Raw genomic sequence first — 19,393 nt, 5'->3', positions numbered from 1 at the left:
CGGTTTAGTTGTGGGTCAGTGATGGTCTGGAGAGGCATATCCATGGAGGGATGCACAGACCTCTACAGGCAAGACAGTGGCACCTTGACTGCCGTTAGGTATTGGGATGAAATCGTTGGACCCATTGTCAGACCCTATGCTGGTGCAGTGAGTCCTGGGTTCCTCCTGGTGCATGACAATGCCCGGCCTCATGTGGCAAAAGTATGCAGGCAGTTCCTGGAGGGTGAAGGAATTGATACCCTTGACTGGTCCCCACGCTCACCTGACCTAAATCCAATAGAATACCTATGGGACATTATGTTTCGGTGTAGCCGACACCACCAGGTTGCAACTCAGACTGCCCTGGTCCAGATCTGGGAGGCGATCCCCCAGGACACCATCCATCGTCTCATTAGGAGCATGCCCCGACATTGTCAGGCATGCATACAAGCATGTGGGGGCCATACAAACTACCGAGTACGATTTTGAGTTGCTGCAATGAAATTTCGGCAAAACGGACTAGCCTGCTGCATCATTGTTTTCACTTTGACTTTCAGGGTGTCGTTGAATTCAGCCCTCTGTAAGTTGATAATTTTCATTTCCATCAAACGATGTGGTATCAGTTAGTTCCTAACACATTACCCAGTCCATATTGGTATAGATATACAGCATGATTTTTTTCCCATTCAGATCTGATGTGTTTTCAAAGTGTTCCTTTAATTTTTTTGAGCAGTTTATATGAGCACTTTGAGCTACTTTTTGTATGAAAATGTGCTATATAAATAAATGTTGTTGAGACCCTACACTGTTGTTGAAAATGAGGGCTTTTGACAAATGATGCTGTTTTTGGAACTATGGTATGCTATACCAACCAGAAAGCAAATGAGTGAAGTTATTGTACCCTAACTTTATGGAGATCTTCAGCAAAGGATTGCCACATCTGTCAGGCCAGCAGAAAGAGAAGCTCTAACTTACAGCATTAAGGGCAGTAGATTCTTACTTGACACTCGCATGTAACTATATTAAAAATGGCTTGGCACCTGTGGAGGATGAGTTGCAGGCAAGTGTGCTATATGCGCGTCACAGCAGGAGTAACCTTGCTGCTTATATGTAGAGCTGCTGAAAAGGTTAGCTGTTGCTCCAAAAACCTTTCTAGCATTTCCAATGTGCTGTTCCATCGCGTGACCACATTAATCAGTTTGTGTGTTGGTAAGTCCTATAAATGTTACTTCTCTTTAAGCACATGGCTAAGTGTACTACTGTGGTGGAAAAAGTTTGCAACTCTCATCCGGCCCAGCAAATGGGCAATTGTTAAAATTGTCAGAGCAGCCTGTGATACCAAAGTGAGTGTGCATGCAAAACAGCTGTCACAGAGTAGCTCCATAAGCTATACCGCACGGATCATATTAGTGCTGTTGTCAGTTACTGGCTGGTTCGTTTTCTTTTCTGTTCCATTCATCCAGTGCTGCTGTCAACAAGCATCATCTCAAGGTCTTCATTTTAAAGCATTTTCTTTTTCTCAGAGGAGGAAAAGTGAAGACACATTTTCGAGACTGATTAACGTGAATGCTACATGTGAGCAACTGAAGATATGTGGAGCCCCTGTGGTATAGCAGGTCCATGGCTTAGAAAAAGGTGGCTGTTCTTAATAATAAAAAATAATAATTAATTGTCTGGCTCATTCTCCGTGGGTGTGCTTGCTTGTGTAGCTGTGGGGAGTTGGTGGAGTGATTGGGGCGAGACTCACCTACATGTGAGGGTGTGGTCTGTCTCAATTGCTTCATTTGCTTCCTGTGGTGCGCGATTGAGACACTGTGCCCACAGAGGCCTATAAGAATGAGCCGGCATGAGAAAGAGGAGAGAGAACGGAGAAGTAAAACAATGGAGGTTAAGGAAAGGAAGAACAGAGGCAGGAGCGACAGAGAGACGGTGGTTAGAGAGAGAAGCAGGCGGATGGGAATGGAGCCTCAGGGAGCAGCGCATAGCCGGTGCTCATGAAGGAGCTTGGGGATCACTTCTCTTGAGCGATTTTGGAGCAGGAGTGATCGTCACGCTCAGGAGTATCCTCTCGCCGGGTGGAGCCAGTGACTGGCAGTGATGGGAGGACTGCCCACTTTCTCTGGATGGAGCCTGGAAAGACATCAGTGAACGTGGAGTAGAGGGTGGCTCCCTGTGGAACGCCGTGTATCAGGTGGCGGGGACACAGGCCATGATTGAAGGGTGTCTGTGCCTGTTGCTTGATATGTCTCTGTGCTGTGAGGTTCAAGTAGGAAAAGCTGGAGAGGCAATCTTTTTAAAGGGAAGCACCAGGGGCTGAATTTTAAAGGAGTCTCCTGCATTGTTTTAGCCTTGTTTTAATGGATTATTTCTTAGATTGTTTTTAACCTCCACTAATTCACATTTTACTGGATTATTTATTGAATTTGAGCACTGCACTTTTTTGACACTATGATTTTTCAGTTGTTTTTTATGAAAGCACTGAGCACCTTTACACCTTCACCTTGCTTGGATGTGAGTTTGTCCTCATCCATTGGCTCATCCCGGTCATGACTATTGACAGTGTTGGGTTCAAGAGGCACCCAAAGCCGAATTTTGAATGAGTGCAGTGCTGTGAACTTTTTTTTTTTTTGTTTGTTTTTTTTTAAGCAAAAATATTTTGTTCCACATCTTGCAAATACTAATGTTAACTGTGCATTGCTAATCAGGTATTTTTTTTAAATGTCAAATAAAGAGTTACTGAAATTTGTCACACTATATTAATGTTCTCTATGCATGATTAAGTAATCTCTAAAAAAGCCACCACTTCAAATACAGTATATCAGTGCATGCTAATTCAGTAAAGATAAAATCAACATCAATTCCGGGGCATTGTGAATGGGAATCGAGTCAAGTCAGGACATCAAGTCCAAATTCCCAGCACTAATTGGAAGACCAAAAATAAACCAAACACCCAATGCTATTTTTAACAGAAGCAGATGTTATAACATCTTGATAAATTCCTTTGTGATCTGGGACCTCAGGAAAAATGCCTTGTGTAGAATTCACACTAAAACATGGAGTACAGACAAAACTAGAAACGTGCGTACACACAAAAAATGAATGTGTCAAATTGTATAAGCAAAGTTCTACGCACCTTCCCTTTATAAATCCTAATCAACTTGAATTTTAACGCACATGCACGACCCTATAGCCCCACCCAGACTCCTCCCAGAATTTTGCATATTTGAGTATGCATATCAATATAAATAGCCCCTTCTGTTCAGTGTTTTGCAATTACAATACAGTACAAATTAAATGAATTGTTTAAAAATAAATGCTGCATCTGATTACCTGTTTTTACATTCTGCAAATTACATTCAAACAAAGTTGTAACGCTGCCTGATTTGGCTGATCATTTCGTGAATCAGGGTCAGGTTCATTGTACCGCATCTCTTCAGTTATGGGCAAGCCACGATTGTGTGCCACATTATACAGTCAACTACATACTTGTACAGTGTGACAAACGTTTTGTGGTCTATAAAACAGCAATCCACTAGTCTTATCCAGGCAGTGCCAATGGCCCTTAAACTGCCTTGTAGTATGTTCTACCACTGCTTGAGCCAGAGTGTGGAGATCATTATAACATTGCTCTGGTTCAGTCAGTAGTTTGGCGAACTGGGAGAAGCCACGTCTTCAGCGGGTACCCACTGTAACCTAAATCACTGCGTTTTGTGGTTGCATCATATAGATAGCTTACAGTTTTGTCCAAAAGGGTAATATTAAATGTCTTATCATACCGAGGAGCCAGCCATCACATACGGGTAATATTAAATGTCTTATCATACCGAGGAGCCAGCCATCACATACAACACCATTTGTAAGTTTGTTCCCAATACTACTATTTCTCATGAATGAATTGTGAGTTGAGCCAGGCCATTTCACCACAACATTAATGAGACACATTTTCACGTCACAGATAATCTGCACATTAATAGAGTGGAAATGCTTTCTACTTACATAAGCAAATTTATTCTCTGAAGGCACCTTTATATTGTGCTTTGATGTTTGCCTGTCTAACCACAGATATGTAAGAAATCTTACATATCTGGATGACAGGCGGATAATACCATCCCATAAAACTGGCATGGCGCGACTCAATGATGAATGAGAAATACCTGATCAGTTCACGTTGTAAAGCTCCTGTGGCTGAAAAACCCAAGAGTGGACGGAACTTGCAAAGGAGCAGGCAGAGCACAATTCCTCAGAGTCTGCTTTTGTAAAGCTGGCCCCAATTCAGCACATAGATCCTAGAGGAAAGCTCTTGGAAATCTTAATCGATTCACAAGCCATTCATCATCATGGGACAAGAAATCAGTATGATCTCTCAATATGCACTCTCTTCTAATTCTTCCTTTTATGGTGTCTTCTAACAACGCTACAGCAGCCATGGTAACTGGAATAGTTTGGCCATTCCATGTACCATTATATTGTTAAAGATTGATTACAATAAAGTTCCTTAAATTTGTGTATTATATGCAATTAATTTTGGTGTATTTCATAAAGCCCACGTCATGGATGCAAATCTAAAAAAGAAAGGGAAACCACACAGAAACAGTAGCACTGCTTTGATGCTGGGTGCCACCCATTTACAAAACTGAGCAGAAACGTGTGTACGCATGGTCTGAGGCTGCTGTGGTAAGGTGCATAGCGTTATGCTAAGCTTAGTTTTTACACATATCGATGTGAGTGTGCAAATAGGTGTATGCAACATTTTTGGTTTTATGCCACGTTTATACCCTGGACTTTTAAAAAGATGCTGTTCTACCCAGTTTGTGTTAAAATATAATTATTATAAAATTACTGACTTATTACTGCCTATAAAATACTGCCTTATTTGCAGTAATTAAACCAGTACTGATTTTATTTTAATTTAACAAAGGTATTTGATGCAATTTAACCTTTTACTAATATAACTGTTAAATACTTTCTGATAATACTTATTTATGTATTACAGTGATTTCTTGCAAAATAATACTGCATCACTTCTCTTTCTGACTCTACAGTTCTGCGCAGGATTAAAGTAACATTTTTGGATGTAATTATCAGAGTGGAGCACACACCTCTTGTGTCCCAGTCTGGGGTTGCCTTAGAAGTGCACATTAAAAGGTAAGAGATGAATGGGCTACAAAAAGGGAAATCAAAAAAGTTAATTTCTTGCATTGTCAATTTTGTCAGAGTGTCAGAGAGACAGAATTACTTTTGCATTTCTTTGACTGGAAAGAATTGCTAACTTTTCACTGAGACAGAAGCAATCCATTGCTAAAATATACCGTGCCAGGATTTGTTGTCCAAAATGGGCAGTGTTCACAGGCACATTGTTAAAGAAGATCTGCAACTCTGAACTGTCTGTGTTTTCTTACTTTAAAGACAAGCATAATGATTACTGTTAGTCTCTTATTAAATGTAGCTGTTTTCTTTTGTGTAATCTGCACTCTCACTGCCTGATTCTCGGTCTTCCAGACTGGATTATTGTGATGAGGCAGTGAAAGATGCCAGTCAGGCAGTCCCAGTGGATATCCACCAACCTCCAGCTTTTGTTCACAAAATACTGCAGCTCAGTGGAGTACAGCTTTATTATGAGAAACTCTGCGAGAATCAGGTACTATCACAGATAAAGACTACTTCTTGTCAACATTGTTCTTTTAGGACCCAAGGTAATGAAACAGTTTCTAAACATGCTAAAGCAGTAGTGGCTAATTAAAAGTGTGCAGTCAGTGGGGAATTCAATTATGTTAGTTACATGTTGCTAGAAGGTGGACACATTTTTCTAAATTAATAGCCAGCCTTCCAAATTTGATGTGTTTTGCAGGAGCCTATTTATCTGAATAGTGACAGTGAAGAAATTAGGCAAAAATCTATGGAATCTCACCCTCAGTGCCCCTTACTAATAGGAACTTGTTCTGGATACATGGAAACAACAGTTAAAATCAAACAAAATGATGCTTTACCTGGCCCAAAGGTACAGAATTGAGTTTGTGCTTTTTATTTTAATTGAATATTTTAAAAATACTTTTTCCTTTTCTTAAAGATGTTTAAAGTTAATTTAAAATTCAGATTAGTCTTAATGTTTTTGGAATTACAGTACTTCTAAATGTGGAGTAATTTAAAAATTATGTGTTGGTCAGTATTTTTTTAAGATCAATCCCATTTTTTAAATATTGTATGCAATAAGGCACTTTTTTATGTATATTTTTGAAATCTTCATCTGCTTTTTGTGTTTGTATTTTTTTTATTATTGAAAATATGCTGACGTATTAACTCTTTATAAACTTGCATTGTCTCAGTTGGAGTTAGATGGCAAGATGGGCTCCCTTCATCTGCTGCTGTCAACTGATCAAATCTTTCACTTAACTGACCTGCTTTCATCACTTCATGTTTACACTGGTAATAATGAGTACAGTCTAGAAAGTCTCACACTGTGGACTTTATTATTGTTTAAGCTGAAAGTATTCTGGTCTTTTTATTCATTTTTTTTGGGTAAAATACAGAAGCAGCATTGCTTGTAGATGGAGGAAAGAGCCGCCCCCTTGGTTCTGAGGACTTGCGCCTGATTGAAGAGGATCTAAATAAACAGCTTAATGTAGAGAGTACAGAACCTGACAAAGGACCACAATCTTTTAATACTATGAATTTTGATAATGGAGGTATTTAACTTTAACTATAATATGGTAGTAAATTAAATAAAGATTTTGTAAGAATTATGGATTTAGGTAGTATTCAGATCCTATGCTATGTTTCAGCCTTGTGCTAAAATGATTTACTTTTTGCCACATCAAGCAATACTTGATAACCACGAATGATAAGCTGATATCCAAGATTTTAGAAATTTTTGCAAATTTGTTAAAAAATAAAAAAAAACTGAAATATCACAAATTTTTTGAATAACGGCTGTTGGAAATTGGGCTTCCTGATCATAAATGTAATCTCATCTTTATTTTTTAAGAGCTCTATGAAGAATTATACTTGATTTACATAATCCTCCAAATATATTAAAATCCTGAACTGTGGAACTCAAAATGCCCACGCACCAATTAAGTGACTCCATGGAGATTTAAAGCAAAATCTGACATGGCATTAATTTCTGTTTCTGAGTTGCAAATACTCCTACAATAAAATATTGAAACTTAGCAGAAGTCCATTAATCTACAACTGATCAGCAATAGGTGTGGATTTTTGCAGAGGAAATCCTGTTCTTCATATATTCTTTGTATGCTCTTTTTTGTGCTCAAGTCAGGACTAATTGTTATTAATTTAGCAGAAGCGTAGTGGTTCACAATTTTCAGGTTATATACCCATACTTGACACCTAGTAATCTTCTTTAACTTATTCAGCATTTAGTCTATGGCAGACACTAGAGATTGCAACATTTATAGATCTCTCTATTGATAATATATTTGTGTAGTGTGAGGTTATAAATTTAATCTTCCAGTGGCACACTTTTTCATCCAAATACAAATAAGAGTCATTGTTAAAAGCCATCTACCCAACTTTCCTCATCTTTCATCTACATCTATACCTGAGGTGATCAAAGGCTAGTATGGAATAAGATTCAGACAGCATCTCCAGAGTAGGTCAAAACATTATGGAATTTCTTTAGAGACCTTAGGGAATGGTGGGAATTTAAATTTCAGAAGAGGAATTGAATTCAACCATTCATATAATACACATTGGTTTAATATCTGAAAGCACAGCACATTACAGTTATTCATTAATCATATCTTGTGTGAAATTGTTTAAAATATGCCAAGAGCTGGATTTAAGCTGTGTTTGATTTCATTGACTGCCCACAACGCTTGGTCACATGTTTTGGTAATGTTGGGCAAAACTATTTCTTGGGTTAGATTAGAGAGTGATCTAGTAGTTAATGGTAAGTTGGAAATTAATTATACTATCACTGTCTTGAACAGTTTTAACATAATAACTGAGCCATCATACAATTTAATAATTATAGAAGTGTACTGTTTGTCTTTTTTTTTATTTTTCATGCAGTTTATTTTTCTGTGCATTTCTATAGAAATGTTCTACTCAATGGCACCTGGAATGGGCACCTCTGTCACATCTGTCAATACTGTTAGTGACCTCTCTGAAGCTGACATGGACTCCTCTCTACACAGCGAGTACAGCAGTTGTGCTTTTCAGCCTCATTCTTTATCTCCTGGAGTAAGTGGATTTTGTCTACCAAATCTGGGCTTTAATTTTAGTTAATACTTTCATCTATAAATCTAATATATGATATCTGCATATTCGCTTATCTGAACATGAAGAATTTGAACATTATATTTTGTTTAAAGAACACCTTGGTTAAATAGATTTTTTTAGTTTAAGGTTGTTGTTATGGAGCTGAAATGATGAAAGAGGATACAGCCTTTTATATTTTTTCCACGTTTTTTTATTGTATTATTTTGGGTTATGTTCCTACCCAAAATGACTCTTTTCTTACTGCTGCTCCTCACCAGGAAACGTCTCTTTTTTGCCTCAAATATATAGTTGAAGTTCATGGCTTAATTCATTAAACTGTTCATTAATTATTTGTTATACTCTCCAACACAATGGTACTCTGGCCTATTATCTACTGTATACAGTACTTTACAGTTTGTAAATAGCAGAAAATATTCTAAGTTGTATAATCCAATATACAGCCTATCCAGCAGCACAAGCAGCTAGGCAGGAACATTGAAAATGATGGCAGTATATTTTGTGCAAGACCAAAATTCTTATTTGAAATTTCCATTTATTTTACATTAGTAGTCTGAGTTACTTGTAACCTAGGCATAGAATAAGGTCACTCTTGTGTGGTGTATAACGCACATAAAGGAATTTGGCACCAGAAGAGGCATCTGGCCATGACAAAATTCTTCTCTAGTACCCCGAAAATATGTGGGGGGCAACTGGATAAACTGGTTGAACCTAGAATATGGCTGTACAGCTAAATGAGACCGAGACAAAGAAAGAGAGAGAGAGAGCTTGGCTTGTTAAATAGGAATTGTGTTTTTAAGTAAGTTTACAATAATGCCAATTATTTTTTCTTAGGATTAGGGCATTTTTTTCTGTAAACTTGAGTTTAGTCCAAAAAGAATTTAAATTTTTCAGGTTAAGAAAAAATGGGAACAGTCTTCATTTGTCTTTTCCTGTCACTTGTAAACATTTAGTTGAGCCTTGAGACATGCATTATGATTGTTCTGGTAGTACAATGCTTGCTTTGGTAATAATAGTGACAATCTTGGAGATCACATTTGATGCAGAAATGATATTCTGTGCATTCTTCCAGAGTGTGTAGAGCAGGGGTCTCCAACACGTCGCTCACGAGCTACCGGTAGCTCGCCACCCCTTTCCAAGTAGCTCGCCAAAGGGTTAATGAATCCTACATAAATTTGAAAACTTTATTAGTCAAATGATGGGTGGGCGATCTTTCCAAAAAATCATATCACGATCCACAATCTGAATTGCAATCTATGTTTTCAATGTGGTATACACTTAAGAGAATATCTGGAGTCAAACTCATCAAGATCTAAGGTAACACTTTCTCTCTATTATAAAAAAAAAAAAAAATCTTGGAAGAGAGACTAGGGAGACGAGACGTGATCTTCTCAGAAGACAATTTGACATCTCGCGAGAGACACTTTAATGTCACGCGAGACAAGGCAGTGAAGCAACATTTAAAAGAAGTTCACGGACATCTAACCTAGCAGTTGTTGGAATGGTTTTGGCAGACACACTTCACGTGCTCCCACCTTTTAAAACAACTACAAGCAGAACACGCAGCTCGCCAGCAGCAGCAGCAAGCCAGCAGATGATCCGACCGCTTCTCCTTAGCGTGTGTTAAGCCCCCTCCCCTTCACAATGCGAGTGGCAGAGACACGAAGTGGCAAAAGGACAGCTGCTGTACAGGCTTTTAAATGATCGACGTGCTGCGCGACAAAAAGAACACGCAGCTCGCCAGCAGCAAGACAGCAGCTGTTCCGACTGCATCTCCTTAGCGTGCATTCAGCCGACCCCCTTTCACAATGCAAGCAGCATTATATGTCCTGCAAGAAAGAGATTTAACTATGCCCGGGGCCGGAAATAAAGGACAAGTATTGGCTATTCTGTGGTAATTACTAATATTCTTGTAATAGTTGTTGACTAAGCTCTATCTTTGTTCAAGTTCCATTGCTATAAAAGTATACCTGCCCTGTGCTATCATTTTTTGCCCTCACAAACAATATTGAACAGTTTCTTAACTTTATATACATGAATGACTTCCCTGTAAATAATGTTCCTCTGGTTCAAATGTCAATTTGTTCAAGCAATACTTGTCTCTTCTGCCTCAAAATGTACCTGACTGTCCCTTAAACCTGAGCCCCACATTAAATTTTCTGATTTCTAATTTTGCCTAAAGTCACACATTACAAAGGCAAACCTTTTTTTTATATATAGAACTGACAGCCTAAATATGAGTTTGTACTTGTACCTGAAAACTACCCATCTACCTCTGCATCTCTGCAGTGGAGTGGATGTCTTGTGGACCACTCAGGCTGGCACCGCAACCTGAACCCGACACAGACAAGCGAGGGACACAAGTTCAAGGCACACATGGATTTTTTTATTTTCTTTTTACCCCGTGGGAAATGCCTTCTCCTGTTATCCATCAGTACAACACAGTCTCAGCACGATCACAGCACACAAACAATTCGCTTCCTTCTGTTTCTCTCCTTTCTCCTCCACTACTCTGGTCAAGCTTAGTCTTCCTCTTCCCAACCCTGGCTCCCTGAGTAGTGGTTGCTGGCTCCTTTTATAAGGCACCCGGAAGTGCTCCAGGTGCTTGATGACTCATATCCGACAGCACTTCCGGGTGTGGCCCACAAGGGCTCAGCGGATTCTTCTGCAGCACCCCCTGGCGGCGCCTGCGGATCCCAACAGGGCTGCACCAAACTCCAACTCCCATAAAGCCCTGCGGGAGTCCAAGGCACCACTTGAACCCAGGGGGGTTGCCATCTAGCGTCCTGGGGGAGGTGACACTCTGGCCATGCTTGCTCCCCCAGTCCTCCCAGCGTGGCTGTGTCCCAGTTGGGCAAGGGCCCCGGCCGCACGCAGTAGTCTCTACAGGACATGTAAGTTCCTTCAGAATAAATATGGGTTATCTGTTTTTTCTTCTCCTTTGGTAGTCTGAGCCTTAGGGTGTTGGGTTAGCTGGCAACACCTCTGATAATCTATTTTCTCTAAATTGAAACAGAATTGACATTTTACATTTTTTATGAAGCAAAAGATATAAAGTCAAATATGCACTAACTGGCTATGTAGTTTATAGAATTACACTGATCAAGATATTTACAGACAACACTAATGATGATTTTTTTTCCCCATTCAAGTAACTATTTTAATATAGAACAAAAAAGTTGTTTTGCAGTTGCTTTAACTTTTAAAGTGTGTGTATTAACTCTGAGTGATACTTTCAAAGGCATTCAGCTTTGCTGCTTTATTACCTAAGTACAGTTGTGACCTTCTTGTTTGTGTGTCTAAATGCAGTAAAAAAAACATATTCTTTCATGTCTGATTGTATTTTCTGCAATTTAATAATGTTGAATAATGTCTTTTCCCCAGAATTCCTGAGTAAGTCTTTCTGTCACTTCACAAGATCAGTACCAGAATATCTTGTCAGGTTTAGACAATTTTTTAACTCCACTAAAACCATTAACAAGGAGTATTAGCTAGAAATATGGATTATATAAGAGCTTTGTTAACTTGTTCTTAAATGATTATTTTTTTCTACTTTAAAATTTATTAAGCATAAAATCATTCCATAATGACCAGAACACAATTCTATCAAAAGTATAGCTCTCTAGAAATTTAACTATCTTAAAGCACGTAAACCAAAAGAACCCAGTGTGACATAGTTGCTATTATACTGTATACCATATGAAAACATTAAGCAAAAATAAAACATGGTTGTACACCTGTTGGGCTATTTTCAAATGGTTTTAATTCATTTTTTTCCAAATTTAGCATAAGATTTACACTGTTATCGTATAAAGATTTTTTTGTAATCTTAAAATATATGGCGCTGATTTCTCTTTGGGTTATGGAGGACGGGTTAGGATTCTTGCAGTTATGCAAGGTAAGCTGACACACTAGCAGTGCAGATAGGAAACTGCAATACATTTGTTATTGCATAGTCTTATTCTGTCTTTTGTTACTCCTGAAAATGCTTTTTGGTGATTAGGAGTAATTGTAAGTCTATCCTAGTCTGAAATGTTTTCCCAAAAACGGTCTTAATGCAAAACAATTCCAAAGTACTTTACTGCTTATGTAACCCTTTAGAGGAGTCTTTCATTATTTTAAGAGACTTTGTCAATATCTGACAATGACTCGCTTCTAATGTGTAATGTGTTCTAATTCATTGATTAACTACTCCTCTCACTTCTGGTTTAAACTTTCAGATGATGAGATACTTGCTTTAAGTTTCTCTTTGTAACTTTTTCTAATGTGAGCATGAATTAACTGTTTATCCAGTCACCTTATCTACTATCTTTTACTCATTCTAGTTTTTTGCTTTCATAATCCTTTACTATCGTGGAAGGTAACCAGTAATGATTTATCTTTGATGTACCTTCGCTACCTTGAGCTGATGGTGTTCAGCATCTAAAAGCAACTAGAGCCAAATATCAAAAGGCTGTTGAAATACTAACATTTTTCATGCAAGAGCTAAACATATTCACTCCAACATAGTTTTTAAAGCAAAATTCCCATTAAAATCCAGTAAGAAAAATGATGTTACATTCACATTCACTAGTAGGTAATTGAGAGTTTGTTGCAAAACTGTTTTGATTTCAGGGTGCAGGAAGTTAAAATTGATAACTGTTGATACAATATACTGTATATGTAACATGCATAATATAACTTTTGCCTTTTGTTTAATATAGCTTATGCTTGGTAGCCCAAGACATTACATGGGATCTCCCTTCTCTGCTACTCTTCCTGGTTTGCAGGCTTTAAGTAAACCTACAGGTATGCAAAATACTATTTTTTTAAAGATGATTCAAATTTTGAGTTTCTGTTTTATGTGCATTATTTACAATACTTTATTTATCCTGTCTTTGAAAGAAATGATTTAATTTTACTGAAACCTGGCCTGTTATATTTCCACCACATATGCATACCAGTTATTGTTTATGAGCAAAAGAAATGTGTAATTTGTCTAATAAGAACAATGCTCTGTGTAAATTACAACTTTCTTTATAAATTCTAATAATATATTTTAATTCTTGCTTTACATGGCAGACTGTACCACTCTGTTGTTATATTGTAAATGAATCATATAGGTCAGATAACAGAAATTTACCTCACTAAATGGAGGATGCAGCTCACATAATAATATATGAAAATAGTAAGCAAGAAGAGAACTAATTCTCTAATTGTAATTTGTGCATTTAATTTTTTTGGTTTTTTTTCCTTTTATCCATGGCTATGTTTTTCCAATTGTTGTATAAGTGTAAGTACTAATTACTGAATGGAAATGTTAGGAGGACTATCAATGAATCTAAAGTGAGGGGCTTTATCAGTCTGTACTTGTTATCAGCTATGTGCCATGTACAATTCCTTTCATCCTTTCCCTCCTTAAAAAGATGACTTTAACCCCATAATCGTTACACTTTTTGACTTTAACAGTATTAAGTAAGCAGTGATTTATTATTGTTGTTATTACTGTTATTGCTAAATTTTAAAAATATGTCATGGCAGCCTTTTATATTTAGATTAACTATTTTTTTTAATTTACTGTGGTAAACAAAAAAGTATCAAAGGGATCTTTAAAGATGAGAAAACAAAAGAAATCTATTTTCGTGACAGTTCAAAAGATTACAAGATACAGTGAAACCTTGGGTCACGACCATAATTAGTTCCAAAACTCTGGTTGCAACCTGATTTTGGTAATGACCCGAACTAATTTCCCCCATAGGATTGTATGTAAGTACAATTAATCCGTTCCAGACCGTATGAACTGTATGTAAATATATTTTTTTTAAAGATTTTTAAACACAGAAATAGTTAATTATACCATAGCATGCACAGTGTAATAATAAACTAAATGTAAAAGCATTGAATAACACTGAGAAAACCTTGAACAACAGAGAAAACTAACATTGCAAGTTCACGCTACAGCCTTACAAACCGCTTGCTGTTAACACTTTTTTAATTGAGTTTTAAGCACAGGGAAAAAATGAAAATGTGAAAAATCCTTAATTTATACATAAACAACCAAGAAAACTAACCTTGCATGAGACGAGTTCTGGCATGAAGGAAGTGAGGAGGAAGAACTAGCCACTCATAGAAGGATAGTTTTGCAGCAAATCGCTATGAATCTTCCTGGCTTTCTCGCTTAACATCACCTTGCTTACACTATCCCCTGCAAGTTGCTTCTCGTTCAACCACACTAGCAACAGTTTCTCCACCTCTTCCACCACTTGAGGCCTCTGCTTGGTTAACACTGTAACTCCTTTTGCAACATCAGCTGCTTTAATGGCCTCTTTCTGCTTTTGTAAAAAATCGTAGATTTTGACTTCTTGTACTCACGGCAAGATCAGTAACACGAACGCCACGCTCATACTTTTCAATAATTTCTTTCTTTAATTCAATTTCAGTTTTCTTCGAACCTTTCTTCTCACCAACACTACCACTCTTCACTTGCTTAGAGGCCATGGTTAATTGCAAAATTAATGCAAAAGCACACGAAATAGAGCACAAAGAGTTCACAGCGAATGCACGCACGTCTGGCTGAGAACAATGTACAGGGAGAGACTGAACATGTGTGGAAATCATCGGCATGTACGAACCAGAAGGGAAACTGGCTTGTTCGTCACCGGAATGTATGGTCGTGAACAGATGCAAAAGTTGGGCGAACTTTTTGGTCATAACCCGATTTGCATGTGTTCAGAGACATTCGTGACCTGAGGTTCCACTGTACATATAGTAAAATGCAGTATTTTCAGTTTTGCCACAATTCAGTCAATGTATGCTTTCTTCAGTACATTCTGCGTTCTGAATGTGTAGAATATTCCATGCAACTAGTTAGTTCGGATAAAATATTTTTTGTCATACTTTTGTATGTGGAGAAGGTGCCATTGAAACCCTGTCTGTCTGACTCAACATGATTTTGTGCTCTACATTATAATAATAATCTGATGTTTAACAGTGTCCAGGTTATTTTTATGGTTTGTGTAATGTTAGGAATAAATTTAATCAAAGTGTTTGTACTGGATAGGCATGTTCACAACTTGGAGAATACTGAGATAATTGGGTGAAAACAACTATTCTAGTACTGAAAACACTCTTCAATTGGCGTAAATGTGAATTATGGCTGTTGTAGTACAATGCAATTCTCAAAGATAATTAAATGCAGTAAAATCTTGAATTTAATTTTAAAAATAAACAATGTGTAGTAGCCGTTTTCATTAGAAAGGTTCAGAGGACATTCTTCACTCTTCCCAGCACAATAAGTATATAATTACCCATGAAAGGGCTTTATTTTTAAAAATGTTCAGTATCTAGTTAAATGCTACTTTAGGTTAACTAAATTAGTTTGAAATGCCTTCAATACCTATTGCATAGTTTCTTTTGTCGAGCACAGACAAACTGCAAACCCTTGGAAAAATTCTTTAGAATAAAAAAAATGTTTAATTCTTTTTTCTCTTTACTTGTGCAATATTAAAATGTGTGACACATTTCTTCAATATGTCTCAAATATAGCTAAAGTCAGATGTGCAAATTCTGTGAGGTGAGAGCTAGTGTACAGTCATTAGGACCTCCTTGATGTTTAAATGTAAGAAAAAAAATGTAGTTGTAGAAACTGCAGTCATAAAGGACACTCTGTGCTTCTACCAGAAAGGTGATAGTCTGAAACACAATTACTAATATACTGTATTAGCAAAGGAGCACTAACACATCTCAAACAGGGCACAAATCCAACTATCATGCAATTCAAGTTAGATTGACGTCTAATGTGAAACTCAAGGAGAGGTGTTACTAGATGCCTGATGTGAAAAAATATGCAACACAAGTATCTAGTAACATGTTTTTGTTAAGTTTGAGTTTCCACACAGAGGATGACTGTTGCTGCAAAAGCAATACTAGATGCACATTTCTTGACAGAAGACAGATCCACAGATTTTTCTTGGAAATAGAAGCCTCTTTCAACAACCTAAGTTTGTGTGCCTTTTTTAATAGGGTAGGGCACCTCCAATTATATCTCACTGATTGGAATATCTGACTCCAGTTAGCGTTTGGAGAAGTCATTAGCCTAGAGGTTGACATTCTTTTTTTTGCAGTACAGACTGTTAATGTTTAAACAAGGCATTCAATGTTGAAAAGATGAATTAAAATTATTTGTTTTTAGTTTAAGCAGATTGTGTTTTTATTATTGTGACCTACTGGATCAGGCTATATTTATATGAGTAATTAATGCAGAAATCCAGGTTGTTCTAAAGGGTTCACATACTTTTTCTTGGGAACTGCAACTACTTGCAATTAAGGTGTTATGGAAATGCATTTTTGTAAGAGTAGACTATGGTATACATTCTAATGTGCTGGGAAAATCATTTCTATTTTTTCCTATAGTTTATTTGTAAATTAAAAAAAAATTACAGAATGATGTGTTTTGATGAATTACACACCCTTGACATTTTTTTTTCAGTTTGAAATGTGTTATGCTTAGCACCCCAATCACACCAGTCAATTAAAAATATATTAAGCTAGCTGAACTTGGCCCACAAAAAATCATGCACCATTGGTCCTACATTTAAATAGCTAACTTAAAAAAAAGATAGATAGATAGATAGATAGATAGATAGATAGATAGATAGATAGATAGATAGATAGATAGATAGATACTTTATTAATCCCAATGGGAAATTCACAGATTTAAATAATTACAGCAGAGGATGTGGATCCTTTCTACATGGTGCCTAAGGGGCTCATTTTGAAAGACACTGCTAGCTTTTTTTTTCTGTTACTTGCCAATGAGTGTTAAATTCTGTAGAAACAGTAGTGTTGACTGCTGGATCTTGCTAATTCCCAGATCCTCTCAATGGTTATTAGGTACATAAATGCAGAAATTAGTTAAATGTTTTCCTGTCTGTAGAGCTATAACCAGAGGCATATGCCACTAGGCTATAGAGGAAGGGTATCACACTCTGATCATGGAGGGCCACAGTGGCTGCAGGTTTTCATTCCAGCCATTTTCCTTAATTAGTAGCGATCACCACTGCTAATGAAATAAACTTTTTTTACCTTCATTGTAACTGACTTGCTTTTTAAGATTCAGAACATTGTATTGTTTTTATTTTGTAACCAGCATCCAAACAATAATGAGACACAAAGCGAGCTAACTGATGACCAGTTACCTTGGGGATCTCAGTGTCGGTCCATTTCAAAATTAAATGCCAGTTATTGCTGTTAAATATTATTTCATTCTGTGATCAATATTTTGCAGCCTTCACAGTCGCTGGTTGACGGATATCATTTTTATGTGAGTGGCAGAAATAATAATAATAATAATAATTCATTACATTTATATAGAAATGACAGTTTTGCTTCCCGTGACCTATGATCACAACCTACTTCTACTGTCTCTGTCAGACAGAAGAGTTGTAATAAGAGTTTTAACATCACCCTGAGCATTTCCGTGTCGTAACAAGAACAAAATCCATAACAACTAAACCTTTGGGGCATGGGCGTAGATGAATGTGCGCCATTGTCCTTACCATACGTTTTAACAAGGATGTCTAGTTTTCATTAACAGTAATTCTATCCCTGCATCTTGCCAATTTATTACTGTTAAAGTACCCAATATGTTACACATCCCGAAATTCTCCACAAAGTATTGCTATACATCCCTTTATAGTGAAAAGAATATGGATTTTTTCTCTCTTAATAGTATATATTCATAGGTTAAAGCATTATTCCTAATGGTTTGCTACATGAGTCAGTGGTTGAGGGGAATGTCTATTAACCTAACACCAAAAACCCCCAGTTCATTTCATGAATGCTTAATAATAGCATTAGTCTATATATCATTATTATTGTCATCATTATTGTATGTTTTTATAAATTTATATCTGTCATTTTTTGTCTTTTCAGGGAAATTATTGCATCATCCACAGGTAGAGAGTTTGAAATCTGAAATGCTCCTTAAACTGTCAGTTGGTGGCCTTACCTTAACACTGTTGCAGGAGGGAGCCCAGCCAGGCCAGTGCAGGTCACATGGCCCTTCCGAAGACCTCCAGTTTTCAGAGATTTCAAAGTGTTTTTTTCAAGAGCTTGGATTTTTCAAAGATAGCATGTTTAGTAGTCAAGATTTTAAACATTTACGATCACATTTTGAGAAGGCCTGCCCCTATTCACATGTGAGGTATGGAAATTATTTGTGCTTTGTTTGGGTGAACATATCCAGTTTAGTCATAGAAATCAAATCTTTTCAGAATTGACTGAGAGGTACACCAGTTAGTTTATTATTATTGTATAAAAACAGGTTCATTTTGATCTCAATAACCAATCTTTCCTGTGACGTATATGCCAGTTCAACTACCGATATGTATTATGTTTCTGAATTACAACTGACATTCTCTATAACTCAATGAATTATATGTGTAGAGATACATAAATATAGGAAAATGTTTTCGTAAAGATTTTTGACCAGTGCCAGTTAACTTAGTTTCAGTAAAACAAGTAAAATCAAAGTAACGTACACATAGATTCTTATTTTACTTTTACTTGTCATTGTATAATACATACTTATATTACTCCAGCACCACAAAAGACATTTGTACAATAACTATCTCACACTCCATAAATATAGACAAGGATACGTTTAAACAACCAAATATATTGCTCTTGTTCTCGCTGACAGTTCTTTACTTTTATAACAGTGACATTGTTTTTAATTCTTGTCTAATACTCTGCTTTTATTTATTCATGATTCAGCTCTGTTAATTTTTAGTAGTAGCTATCACCTTAAAACGATAGCAAATGTTTATGATCTTTGATTCTGTCTAGTTTTTGTTGGTACCCATGACAGCGACTTGATAAAATAATTGAATTAAATTCAAGATTGGGTGCTAACACACTCATTTCAAAGGAAGGAGAAACAATGTGTTTCAACCATAGCCACTCAACTTTTGGGGCACTGGCACAGATGATGGTGCACCAAAATCTTTAACATACCTTTCAACAAGAATATCTGGTTTTCTTTAACTGTGACTGTTATATGTTAGCCCGAATCACTATCAGATATTCTTCACCAAATACGTTGCCATGAATATTGATTTGAGACATACTATTTGGGTGAATTATTAACTTTCTCATTTGTTACAATACCTTACTGTTGCCCCATAAGTTGAGAATTCAA

General features: G+C 36.8%; 1 protein-coding gene across 1 annotated transcript in view; it reads left to right on the top strand.

Moving 5' to 3' along the window:
- atg2a (autophagy related 2A) overlaps nucleotides 1-19,393 on the top strand; it is a 124,050-nt gene that overhangs the window by 37,073 nt on the left and 67,584 nt on the right. The window contains exons 4-11 of the mRNA XM_051923210.1: nucleotides 5,022-5,124; nucleotides 5,479-5,617; nucleotides 5,828-5,977; nucleotides 6,303-6,402; nucleotides 6,507-6,662; nucleotides 8,033-8,178; nucleotides 12,918-13,002; nucleotides 18,127-18,397. Coding sequence (XP_051779170.1) covers nucleotides 5,022-5,124; nucleotides 5,479-5,617; nucleotides 5,828-5,977; nucleotides 6,303-6,402; nucleotides 6,507-6,662; nucleotides 8,033-8,178; nucleotides 12,918-13,002; nucleotides 18,127-18,397 — 1,150 coding nt within the window. The remainder of the gene's footprint in view (nucleotides 1-5,021; nucleotides 5,125-5,478; nucleotides 5,618-5,827; nucleotides 5,978-6,302; nucleotides 6,403-6,506; nucleotides 6,663-8,032; nucleotides 8,179-12,917; nucleotides 13,003-18,126; nucleotides 18,398-19,393) is intronic.

Source organism: Erpetoichthys calabaricus, chromosome 1 (assembly GCF_900747795.2).
Source record: "Erpetoichthys calabaricus chromosome 1, fErpCal1.3, whole genome shotgun sequence".
Lineage (NCBI taxonomy): Eukaryota > Metazoa > Chordata > Cladistia > Polypteriformes > Polypteridae > Erpetoichthys > Erpetoichthys calabaricus.
The sequence above is the reverse complement of the archived record's forward strand: the minus strand, read 5'-3'. Positions and strand labels throughout refer to the sequence as shown.